This window comes from Mixophyes fleayi, chromosome 1 (genome assembly GCF_038048845.1).
Source record: "Mixophyes fleayi isolate aMixFle1 chromosome 1, aMixFle1.hap1, whole genome shotgun sequence".
NCBI lineage: Eukaryota > Metazoa > Chordata > Amphibia > Anura > Limnodynastidae > Mixophyes > Mixophyes fleayi.
Genome location: NC_134402.1, coordinates 89,613,504 through 89,626,165, shown reverse-complemented (window position 1 = coordinate 89,626,165; position 12,662 = coordinate 89,613,504). Strand labels below are relative to the sequence as shown.

General features: G+C 39.7%; 1 protein-coding gene across 2 annotated transcripts in view; it reads right to left on the bottom strand.

Annotated features, from left to right (window-relative positions):
* The window catches only part of LOC142139997 (putative ATP-dependent RNA helicase DDX60), a 382,899-nt gene that overhangs the window by 28,805 nt on the left and 341,432 nt on the right, over positions 1 to 12,662 (bottom strand). For both annotated transcript variants that reach the window (XM_075197859.1, XM_075197866.1), the window contains exon 36: positions 6,436 to 6,583. In XM_075197859.1, the coding sequence (XP_075053960.1) occupies positions 6,436 to 6,583 (148 nt within the window). The remainder of the gene's footprint in view (positions 1 to 6,435; positions 6,584 to 12,662) is intronic.

Here is a 12,662-nt window from a genome sequence, read left to right as displayed (position 1 = left end):
ACCCTATTAGTAAAATGATCTAGTTGTAACAGCCAATCAGACACATATCTGAACATGGCGGCCTCGTTAAAGGCCTGGATATCAGGAAAGCCCAAACCTCCACCTCGCCTAGGCAAGACAAGCATCTGTCCTGTTAATGTAGGTTTCTTCTCTTGCCAGACGAATCAGCAGAAAAGGGCTGTACATTTCAACGTATCATTCTTACCAAGAGCTATGGGTAGCATTAGGAGGGGGTATGTCAATTTAGGAAAGATGATAATTTTAATGATGGCAGTTCTTCCCATTAACAACTCTCGCAAGTGTTTCCAATTGTTCAGTTGCTCCTGGAACTTATTAATAAGAAGATTAAAGTTATGCTGATATAACAGGTGTGGTGTTGCTGGTAAGGAGATTTTGGGTTTGGAGACTGTAGCATATCGTCAGCGAAAAGGGAAAGTTTCACTTCTGTTCTCCGCACCATAATCCAACAATACATACTAGCTTGTCTCAGAGCTACTGTCAATGGCTCCAGCACAATGGCAAACAATAACGGGGATAATGAGCAACCCTGATGGGTTTCTCTACAAATAGGATTAGGTGGGGAGAGGTAGCCATTAACCAATATCTGTGTTGGAGTTTTTATATATATAGTTTTGATTATCTCCTCAAATTGCATAGGAAAGCCAAATCAAAAGAGAGTCTCATAAAGATGACCCCAGTCTACCAAGTCAAAAACTTTCTCAGCATCCCGCGAGAATAGCAGGGTGGGATCATCCCCACCAGACTCCCACTCCAACTGAAGGACCATGTTAATTTTCCTTATGTTAGATACAGAGTTCCTACCCCATATAAACCCAGTTTGGTCAGGATGTATGATTGTAGGAAGTATTATTTTTACACGTTCAGCCAAAATTTTTGTTTTGAATTTATAGTCAGTATTTAACAATGATATCGGCCTATAGGAGGATGCAACTCAGCGTCTCTGCCAGCTTTTGGCAGGACTTTTAAGGTTGCAGTATTGAAGTGTGGTGGAAGGGATTTGTGCTCTAGTAATGCATTGTAGAAAGCCTGTAGTGTCTTAGCAATCCTAGGGAGCAAGATTTTATAAAATTCTCCAGATAGACCATCGGGCCCCGGGGCTTTATTGGGTTTTAGATGCTTAACTGCTGCGATGACCTCCTCTTCAGAGATTAGAGCCACCAAGGAAGCAGCCTGTGGCTTGGAGAGATGGGGGAGCACAATCTGGGAACAGAAAGACTGTTTATTCTCTAAGTTGGGAGCTTCTCGGCTGTAAAGAGTTTCTAAAAAAGTTTGGAAAATAGTATTTCCCTGCCCGCAAAGATGTAATTATCGTATGGGGACTTGTTTCGTGAGCAGATTAGACAGTAATCTACTAATTTTATTTCCATACTTATAGATCTGGTATCTACCTCTTTTAAGAAATTTATCTCCTAACTGTGTGAAAACATCATCAAAGTGTACCTGTTGTTCATCATTGCAAGCCTTTTTAGGGAGGCATTACCATTTCTTGAAAGCTGTTTTAAGGTCCTTCTAAAATTTCAAATAAGTCTCAGACTGCTCCTTTTTTATTTTGTGGACAAAAGATAGAATATCCCCCCTGAATACTGCCTTTGCTGCCTGCCAGAACAGAATGGGGTCCAAAACATGGTCCTCGTTGTTTTGAACATACATGGTCCACACGACGTCTAGTCTATTTTGAAATTGTTGTGAGGACGCTAAGTTTGTCAGGAATCGCCATTGTTTATAAGTTCCCATATTGGTATTAATCTCTAGCATAAACCAGATAGGTGCATGATCTGGAAAGCTACTAGGTTCGATTTCTGCATCTATAATTAATTGGTTAGAGAGGTAGATATTAGGAAATAATCAATTCTGGAAAAAGTATTATGATTTGGAGAATGGTACGTATATTCCAAATTAGTTGGGTGGTTCAATCGCCAGATATCCGTAAGTAGTAATTATTGCTCCATATATTTTATACCAATTTTAAATCGTCGTGGTTGCCCCTGAGTCGCTCTTTGTCTGTAAAACACTCCTGAGGAGACTATGTCAAAATCTCCTCCCAATATTATACGGGAATCAACAAGTGCATATAACTTATTAACACTCTTTAAATAAAACGGCTTATGGTAAACCGTTGGTGCATATACGTTACACAGAAGGTATTGCGTGTCAGCTAAAGTGACTTCCAGAAGTATGTATCTACCCTCTGTATCTACTTGTTTGTCAAGGCTAATTATAGGGAGATCTTTAAGTACCAGTATTCACAACTCCTTTAGATTTAGATGAGTAGGAGGAGTATGCAAGAACCCGCTGTCTGAACATGCCAAACTTCTTGTGTTCCGAGTCTGTGAGATGTGTTTCTTCTAAGAACGTGATATCTGAATTCAGTTTACTGATATAGGTCAGTATCTTCCTCCTCTTAACTGGGTAGTTTATACCGTGGACATTCCAAGATCATATCTTTAAAGAACCTTACATCCCACAAAGAAAATGATAATCATTGCAATGTCAAATTCGAGTCAAACAAAATAAATTGAAGACACCCATCCCTCATTTCACCTACCCCACTCTAACACCCTCATAACTATCAAAATCCTAGACAACAAAGGTATGTAAGGATAATCAGTTGGTGGAGTCGGGAATTAAAGGGGATAAACGTGAGAATAGAAAGTAAAAAGGGGAGGGAAAGGAAGAGAGAATCCCTAGGTCTTCAAGACACCGTTCTATCCTGGTTCTTATCTTACCTCTCTAATCGCTCTTTCACTGTTAATTTCTCTGGAGGCACCTCTGCTCCGTTTCCCCTATCAGTTGGAGTACCACAAGGCTCGGTGCTAGGTCCTCTGCTGTTCTCTATCTATACCGCTTCTCTTGGAAATCTAATAAGTTCCTTTGGCTTTCAGTATCATCTCTATGCGGATGATACCCAAATCTATCTATCCTCTCCTGATATCTCGACATCTGTGTTGTCCCGTGTAACTGACTGTCTTTCTGCCATTTCATCTTGGATGTCCTCTCGTCAACTCAAACTTAATCTTTCTAAAACAGAGTTAATAATATTCCCACCCGCCAACAAGAGCATACCTGACATTTCTATCTCTGTTGATAACATGACCATAAATCCCACCCCACAAGCTCGCTGCCTAGGTGTAATCCTTGATTCACGCCTATCCTTTGTTCCCCACATTGACTCTATATCTAAATCATGTTACATACATCTAAAGAACATTTCCAGAATCCGCACATATCTCACACAAGACACTGCTAAAACCTTAATTCATGCACTAATCATCTCCCGCATTGACTATTGCAATTCCCTCCTTACTGGTCTTCCCAAAAACAAACTCAAACCCCTAAAATCTATTTTGCATGCTTCGGCAAGACTGATTTTCCTTGCAAATAGCTATTCCTCTGTTGAATCACTCTGTATGTCTCTACACTGGCTGCCTGTCTTCTACCGAATCCAATATAAAATACTTTTACTAACCTACAAGGTTGCACAAAGCTGCACCAACATACATCTCCTCTCTTGTCTCAAAATATCTCCCAACTCGGCAACTCCGTTCTGCAAAAGATCTGCGTCTCTCATCCACCCTCATTACATCCTCCCATTCCCGGTTACAGGACTTTTTTTGGGCTGCACCCACTCTATGGAACTCTCTCCCTCGCACAATAAGACTCTCCTCTGTTCTACAAACTTTCAAGCGTTCTTTGAAAACCTACCTATTCAGACAAGCTTATAATATTCCTCAACCACCATCTTAACCTCACTACCTTTAGCCTGTTACACAATTTCACACAAGACAACTACCCCCGGACCAACATTGTTGTGTGACAGGATCATTTAGCTTATGAGTCACCTTACCTTTGCAGTCTGGCTGGGCCAAGATGCAAAATGTATACTTAACCTCATGTGTCAATCTCCCATTGTCCCATAGATTGTAAGCTTGCGAGCAGGGCCTTCTCACCTCTTTGTCTGTTTTACCCAGTTTGTTTATTAGTTTATTACGTTTGTCCCCAATTGTAAAGCGCTACGGAATATGTTGGCGCTATATAAATAAATGATGATGATGATGATGATAGTGAGCAAGGTTGGAAATACAACTGGAGACCAGAAGGTCGGCCTCACTGAACCGTATCCTCTGTGACATAGGGAATAACATTGCTTTCATCATAGCTAGCTATGAGGTGTGATGGTCTCTGACAGACCACAATTTGTAGAAACAGAATGCTATATAGGCGAAATATGAACATGTAAAACTGTAAAAAAAACTATAACACGTTTAACAGTGTAGATCCAATAACAAGATAAACATAAACACTAGTGCAAATATGGATCAACTTTGGGTATGTGGACAATAATAGCATGAAAATCAGTCCAGAAAAAAAAAGGAACAAAAAGGATTCAAACCCAAGTTAGCAAGCAAGAGGTTTTCAAGAGATATCTGGAAATGGCTGGACATATCTGGACACATCCGGAGATACCTGGAGGGTATCATCAGCCATCGATCCAACCGTTCAAGAAAAATATTAGGTCAGTAAGTAGTATATTTGTTACCAACCGGCAGACCTGGGAACAGTCCCTGTCATATAATTCAGTGACTATTATAAGCATAGGAAAAAAAAAACTTATCCAAAATGACAGAATAACAATAACTAGCATTAAGAGAGTATACTCATCTCCCCAAGGAGTCTCATAATTTGGAGTTATGTGTCCATGGATTGAGCCAGTCTTTCTGACTCTTTTTCATCAAGGAAAGCTTGGACATCTTCAACATTATTAAAGTCCCGGAATTCCTTGACTTGAAATAAACGCAGCTTTGCCAAATAGATAAGATCAAATTTCTTTCCTTCTTTAATCAGGAGTCAACAGACCGAAGACATCTCCTTGCGAGCTCTGGAGACCTCTGTGGAATAGTCCTGGAATAAAAGTAGTCATTTCTCTTGCCACAGAATTCCCCCCCCTGCTTGGCTGCCGTCCAGAATTTAACTTTGTGAATGTAAATCAAACATTTAAAGATGATCGATCGAGGTTTGCTGTCAAGTTTGTCTCTAGTTGAACCCAGGTGGTGTGCCTTCTCGTTCTCTAACCCTTTCAGATCTTCAGACACATTAAGTAGGGCTGGTAGGTTCACTCTAAGGAAGTATATTAAGGTATGACCTTTAAAGAATTCCAGGAGGCCAACTAGTCGAAGGCTATTACGTCTTGATCTATTTTCAAGATCATCGATCTTGTTGAGCATCTGTTTCTGTACTTCAAGTCAATCAGACACGCTTGTATCCAGTTAAGCAGGGTAGTTAATGACTTTCTGCATTCAGCTGTGTTACATATTTTTCTGTGTTACAATTTTTTTTTAAAAAAGTCGTAAAAGACGAGTCTTTCTAACCTTGCCGCACACATTTATGGGACTTATTTTATGGGATGAACATTATTCTGATTAACGGAGGTCGTTTGACACCTGAATTTTATATGTAAGTAGATACTTTGTTTTTATCAATAAATGTTTACACTTTCTAATGTGGAACATTTATTCAATACTATATGACAACATTTATACATGAGATGTGCTGCTTATGACTACCAGTGTGAACAAGGGATTCCAAAGACTAGATATATCTGGCACCTGGCACAGCTCACATGGTATCCTTATACCCAGAGGATTGATTGGACCACATCATACTTCAGCCACACAACCATCACTAAACTTAATTAGTTACTGAACATTTACAAGCTTCCTAACTCCTTGATACCATCTGCTTGTTTATTCACATATCTATATGGAGTCTGCACCGCAAGGCCATAGTTGCCAACATTGGCAACTTGTGTATCGGGAGGCAGGTGGGCTTGTGGGGGCGGGGCTCAAAGAATTATGCCGTTAGCCCCGCCCCCAAACAGTCATCACTGTGTTGGCCAATAAAAATAGGGAACGGGCCAAAATGACGCGAACATGGCGTCACTACGCCCCGCCCCCTCCGTTTCATTTACCGACCCACCGGCAATCGGGAGAATTGCCTGCTCTCCCGGGAGTCCGGGGGACAGACCCGAATTTTGGGAGTCTTCCGGACATTCCGGGAGAGTTGGCAAGTATGCGCAAGACATATGATACCAGATCATACTGACAGCTCACAATCAAGCCACATATAGGACTTTGTTGGTAACAAGGGCACACCTGGACACTTATTTTATTTAATGTGTGCATTCCATATTGGTATATCATGTCATAAGTGCTATATTGTATCCATTTAGAATCTATATTGGTTAACATTTCTAGTCTTAGTGCTGTGATCAGAGATTGAGCGCTGTGTATTGTTTTCTCGTTTATGGTGTTTAAAGGGAGTCGGATTGCCCTTCATCAGCTGCTCTCACTGATAAATAGTTGAATTTTACATGAGCGCTTCCAGAATCCAAAACCGTATATGCTAGGAAATACTTACTGATATTTGAGAGTGGAAGCTGATATTCCTTCTCTATATCTGCCAACTTGGAAGCTGTAAGAAGAAAACGCCCAAAGACAGTTGCAACTTTGCTATTATATTCTTCAACAGCTGCAGCAAAATCATCTGGAAGTTTATCAAGAAAGACCTAAACAAAAAAAAAACATGAAAACATGAATTCTTTGTTAGTGCATAAGATGTATGTTATACTTTCGATATATGTATAATGCAACTAAAACCCTGCTTTAATCCTGTATTTATACTTTATTGTTTACATATTTTTCCCGACTATATCAGTACTTCACTTTTAAAATGTAGGAAATTATAATGTCTGAAAAGAACAGAAAACAACTGTAAAAATGTCTAATCCTTACAAAAACATTATTCAAGTGTCGTATCCACTCATTTTGGACAGAAATAGATACCCTCATATATGAAATAAATAATATTTGTTTCCCAAAATGTCTCTATGCTTGTCTTCCCAGGCCTATACCCAGGGTGCAGAAACACATTAAAAAATGAATATGGTGTATCCTAACTGCTCAAATTCAAAACAAACACATAGACACTCCATGCACTAAGTGCTGCTTCTGTGCAAGCTGAGAAATGGCAGCTGTAAAAAAGATAATAAGGATCCAAACTGTTCTACAATAGATCATCAGGGAGGCAACAAACAATTTCAACAAGACAGAAATTAATAATTATTCAACTGATGTGAAGTTCCTCTTAATGGTAATTCTTATCAGAGATTTTGATGATCCGATATAAAGCGAAATGTATTTTGATCATCAAAATCTCTGATAAGAATTACCATTAAGAGGAAAAGAGTAACTTTACGCCAGTTGAATAATTATTCCTTTCTGTCATTTCAGAAATTGTTTGTTGCATCCCTTATCATCTATATGTGATTTCCAGTAAAATGTTGAATCTCGCGAGTTTGGGATCGATATCTTCTATATATAGCCCATCCTCATGTCTCAGCTCCCATAATAGAATTTACAGCAAGTGGGAAGGACATTTTCTGCTATTATGTGCTCATAAAGAGGCTTGTAGAGGGTTGCAGTAGCGGATTCATTGGAGGGGTCATTACTTTCCGGCTAACCTGACAGTCAGTTAGGTAAAGTTAGGCTATGTGGGGAGACTGCACGATGCATAAATATATTCAGGTCACCCATCACCTACATATATTGAAGGCAGACATTTTATGGGCTGAGCTGAGCTAATTTTGCAGTCTATCCGTTCATTTTACAGCACAAATCATAACAGTTTATTTACAGATCAGTCTGCTTGATATGTGTGCTGATAAATTGGGTGTGAGAGAGTGAAGAGTAGACAATCAGTGGCTACTGATGGTAATAGTATATCAGTAAACTAATTAGCATTTTTTCTTGCTTTTAGAAAAAAAGTGTTTCAATCTGAAAGCAATTGTGTGAGGAGCAGTATCAGTGACATCTGCACTACTAAGAGGCCAAAAAACAGGGTGATCTTTGACTGAGCAGCACACCCACCAACAAATCTATATATATTTCTTGCTTTTAAAATCAAGTGTTTAACTGTGAAGACAATTGTGTGAAGGGCAGTATCACATCTGTACTAGTAAGCGGCCAAATCACAGGGTGCTATGAATGACTTGGCATTCTGTGCTAGCACTACTATGCTGTAGGGATGAGGAGGAGGATGATGATGATGCTGCAGGCACTGCTGATGCTGAAGGTGATTCACCTACCCAGTGGGCTGTCACAATCAAGTAGTCTTTTGTTTGATCAGTACCGCTTGTCCACATATCCTAAGGTAAGTGACTAGTCAGTACAATGGCAGCTTCTAAGAACTTAATTACTTTTTGTTTAACCACCCGGTACAGCCGAAGAATTGCTGTTCGGGAGAAATGGAATCGAGGTTGAATTTGGTAGTGCGGACTCATGATTTCAACTAATATGCTAAAACCTGACACATTGATGGCAGCGATTGGATGCACATCCAATGCTAACATAGCTGTCGTGGCTTTAGCGATACGCTGTGCAACAGGATGCTGACTGTCATACTTGGTTACTCTTGCAAACACTTTCTTCACAGACAGAACTATGCTTTCTCTTCTTGGTCCCTCTTTGTATAGAAGTTTCACTTCCAGCAGCCATAGTGTGCAAGGACGCCTCTTGGGAATCATAGATTCAATTAGAGTTTGCATTTGCAAATTGGATGCTGGACTACATACTAATAATGAGGAGGTTTATGATGAAGTTGTTGGCGGTGAAGATTGCATGAGGTGTCTATCCATTCTGCTGCTAGCTGATGCTGGATTGTATGCTATTATACATGATTTTCCATCTTTTGATAAACTACTTGAATGAACTTGCTGCAAATAACATTAGAGGGAGGAGGTGCCTAGATGGTCAACGTCCCTATCTCTGCTTATATCACAAAGACTACAGATGCCTTGACAAATGTCGACTGGGTTGGGATAAAAGTATTTCCAAATGCAAGAGGTGGATTTTTTTGTCTTTTCCCAAGGCATGACAATGCACTTATCATGGGCAGTTGGTAGTACAACCGCTGGATGACTTATTTGGACTACTACTGTCATAAGCTTGCAGAAGAGGTAGTATTGATCTTCACCTATAGCAGCCACCGTTCCCATAGAGCTTGTTGCGCTCATAGGTACTCCGATGCCCACAGGTCTTAAATTCAGCGTAGTACAAGCTTATGAATGTTACCGCACTGTGGTATAGAGGGTGATGACAGGATATAAGCAGGGTCAGGAGCAAGCCACAGTCCAAGGGCAGAAGTAGGCAGCAAGGCTAACCCCAGTGCTATGAGGCAGAAGTGCTAACCACTACACCACCATGCTGCCCTAATCAGCAAGCCCAGCAGAGTAATCGTCTCAGGAGGCTGCTAATTAATTAAAATATGTTGCGCACGCGCCCGGTCACACCTCATACCGGGATGTGGCGATCAGTGGCAGAGAGTCCCAACTGTTGCCTTAGCAACAGCCGGGGCAAAACTGAAAGCGATGTCCCGATCGTCATGGAGATGGCTTGGACGCGGCCAGTGAGAGACAGCGAGTCGTGGCAGCTAGAAGCACCGCCGTGGCTTGTAACACATTCCCGTCATTATTTTGTTCAAATACAACACATTCCAACATTTTTAAATACACAATTATTCCCATCATCCTATGGCACATTAGCATGTTCCAAAGTAGCATCCTCAATTACTCTCTCTAAATTATCATCATTACAAGACATCCTCCCATTTCATAATGGTTATGAAATTTTGTTATTCAGCCTCAGTGCTCTTTTCATGCACTGATGAGGCTGTTTTGAAGGTGACACACCTACACTAGAGCGAGAACTGCATGGGAAGTCGCAGACCATGTTGGGCACTCAGTATAGCAATGGGCATTCTAGTATGTGTCAGAGCAGTAGCAGGACCACTACTAGCAATCCGTGGTCATGGTCTGAGCCTTTTCTTTCCACTTCGTGTGGTGTATTGAATGTTAGCTATTTTAATTTTTTAACACAAATCGCCACATTCATGAGTAACTTACTACTTTCAGTCAAACACAGGCAAGCTCTCTCTGTACTCTCTGTTTCTGTGGCTTCACTAAGAAGCATACCGGTGTCAATCTGTTGGACAAGCTAAGGAATGCTATAACAAAATGGCTCACATCACTAAGACTCTCCCGAGGATTTCACATTGCCGATAATGGAGCAAACATAGTATGTGCATTGCGACCGAGTGAATTTCAACATGTACCATGACTTTGCACAAAAACTTGGTTATTCAAAATTTCATACAAAATGAGAGGTCAGTGCAAGAGATGCTGTCATGCCACCAACTGAACTAAGAGGTAGTGATGAGGTGGAATTCCACACTTTATATGCTTTTGCGATTTTCTCAAACCATTTCAGTTGTGGGGTGGGCCTTTCTTCGGATATCTTCTTTTCTAAAATGACCATCCTATCAGCTAGTACTTTGCATGTATGTTTAAAGGGGTCCTTTACTTAATTAACCTTGCATCCTGTCTGCCACTTATGTGCCATTATATTTCATAGGGATTGTATATTTTAGTAAACTGCCATGTATTTGTGCCGCTTCCCTGTCACTAATTTTAGCCAGCCAACACATTGCAGCTTTGACCAATATTGGGGACGATATTGATAGTTGTGAGGTGGTCATTAGAAAACAGACTGTAAATGAATGTTAATAATATAAATGCTAATGTAGGAAGAAAATCAACTCCAAATTACATGATTTTACTGGTTTTTCACAATTTTTAATAAAATCCAGATCTAAAACCAAAACACATGAGGATTTTTGGTCACAATAAAAAAACAAAATATGTTGCTCTGCGCACATCTCTAATTAGATTACATTTTTATGTTTTTGGTATGTGGACTAGATTTACTAAAAGATGGTTTGAGGAACCAACCAGTTTTCTGTAGTTTTTTGAGGGTTTTAAAACCGCCAGATTTTGCTAAAACCCAAATTGCCAGTAAACCTCCTGAAAATCAGGTTTACAATGCACCACATTACAAATCTGCTTTTTAAAGTAATAAAAATTCAAACCATCAGATTTACTAAGCAGTTTGACAAACCACCAGAAAATCATCAGCAAAATAGCCAAAACGAAAGAGATGGTTGTCAGAGGTGAGATTGCTCAAACAGCAGCTGTTTAAGCTATTTTTTCCATTCCTAGCACAAGAGGAACCACTATTTGGTAATCAATAAGAAAATATTGTGCTAATATATAAAAAACATATATGAGGCCAAAAAAAATTACAGCTGTTGTGGAACAGCAGTGTTATTTATAAATATTTGCAATGGAACATGTTAAATTGAAGTTAATGTCTAATAAGCATATTAATTGTCAATGATGAACAGCCGAACAACAATTTTTATGATACAAAGAACATAACAATATTACAAATTATGTTTTCTCCTCATCTTCTCATATACAGGTCCATATGATTTTACATATATTAAGTCTGAGTTTACAGCTATTGTGCCTGATTCATGTTCAACTGCAATGAAAACGCAACTTGCTCTTAAAAAACAACGCACACAACTTGCATGCACATACGCCCGTATTCAAATACAAGCTCAAGCGCCAGAGACATGGCAAAGGCTACATAGGTTACAAGGTTGCATAGTGTGCGTGGCTCCGCTCCTGGCTTGACAGCATCTCTGCTCTCTCTCCTTCCTTCACAGTTCCAGAATTCAGACCAATCAGATCAGTAAGGGAAAGCAGACTGAGGAGCATCACACAGTCTGGCATTATGAAAAAGTTCACCGCCAGGCCTTCAGATAGGTGATAGGAATGTGTGTTGAACCACTTTTTAGGAACTCCTTTCTATTTGTCTTAGTTTTCTTGTGGGGGGAACTGGTCTTCATGCAAAAGTTTTACCTTATCTCCTACATTATATTGGGAATCTGAGTTATCTCTCTCCCCAGATTTCCCTCCTCCACTTCAATAGATGAAGCCACTTTTGCTTGTAGCCTGATTGTTACTGAAGTTTTTACACTTCTAACTGTTTTACCATTGGACTGCTCAAGTGACAAGGGAGATATTTAACGACATGGGAGAGATAAAGGGACACAGGAAGACATCAGGGATAGTTGGACTCACATGGGAGATGAGAGAGAGCAGGTGGACATAAGGCAGTCTTGCATTATTTAATATGTCTTTGTGCTTTGCTACATACTGTAAAGAATATAAAAGTCATTTAAGCGATCACATTTCCTGAAGTTTCTGGGGGCCTAGGCAGCCCACAGGCCCCCGGACATTCACTTATATTTTCCATACCGTCACTTCTAAATTTCCACTTTGCCCACTGGGTATAAGTATGCTCTGGCTATACATTACATACATTACTTGTCATATGTAGACTGACAGAACACAGTGCAAGATACGCACATGCATATGTGCAATATAAAGTACCATCAGAACGATTGCAAAAATAAATATTCTATAAAAGTACATCTCTTAATACTATATTGATGAATAGAAATATGTGTTTTCAAAGAAAATTATTTTTTGGGGATTTTTTTAACATGAAATATATAAATCCGAATATTCATAATGCATATTTTACATAAAATGCACCTTTCTCTTTCTCTTGCTTGCAAACACATGTTCTGGCATGCATACGTGTAGTTATCACTATAAGTCGGCACTTATATATACACACATACGTACAATATGCCCTGAACTTTAATCGGCCGCATCTGCA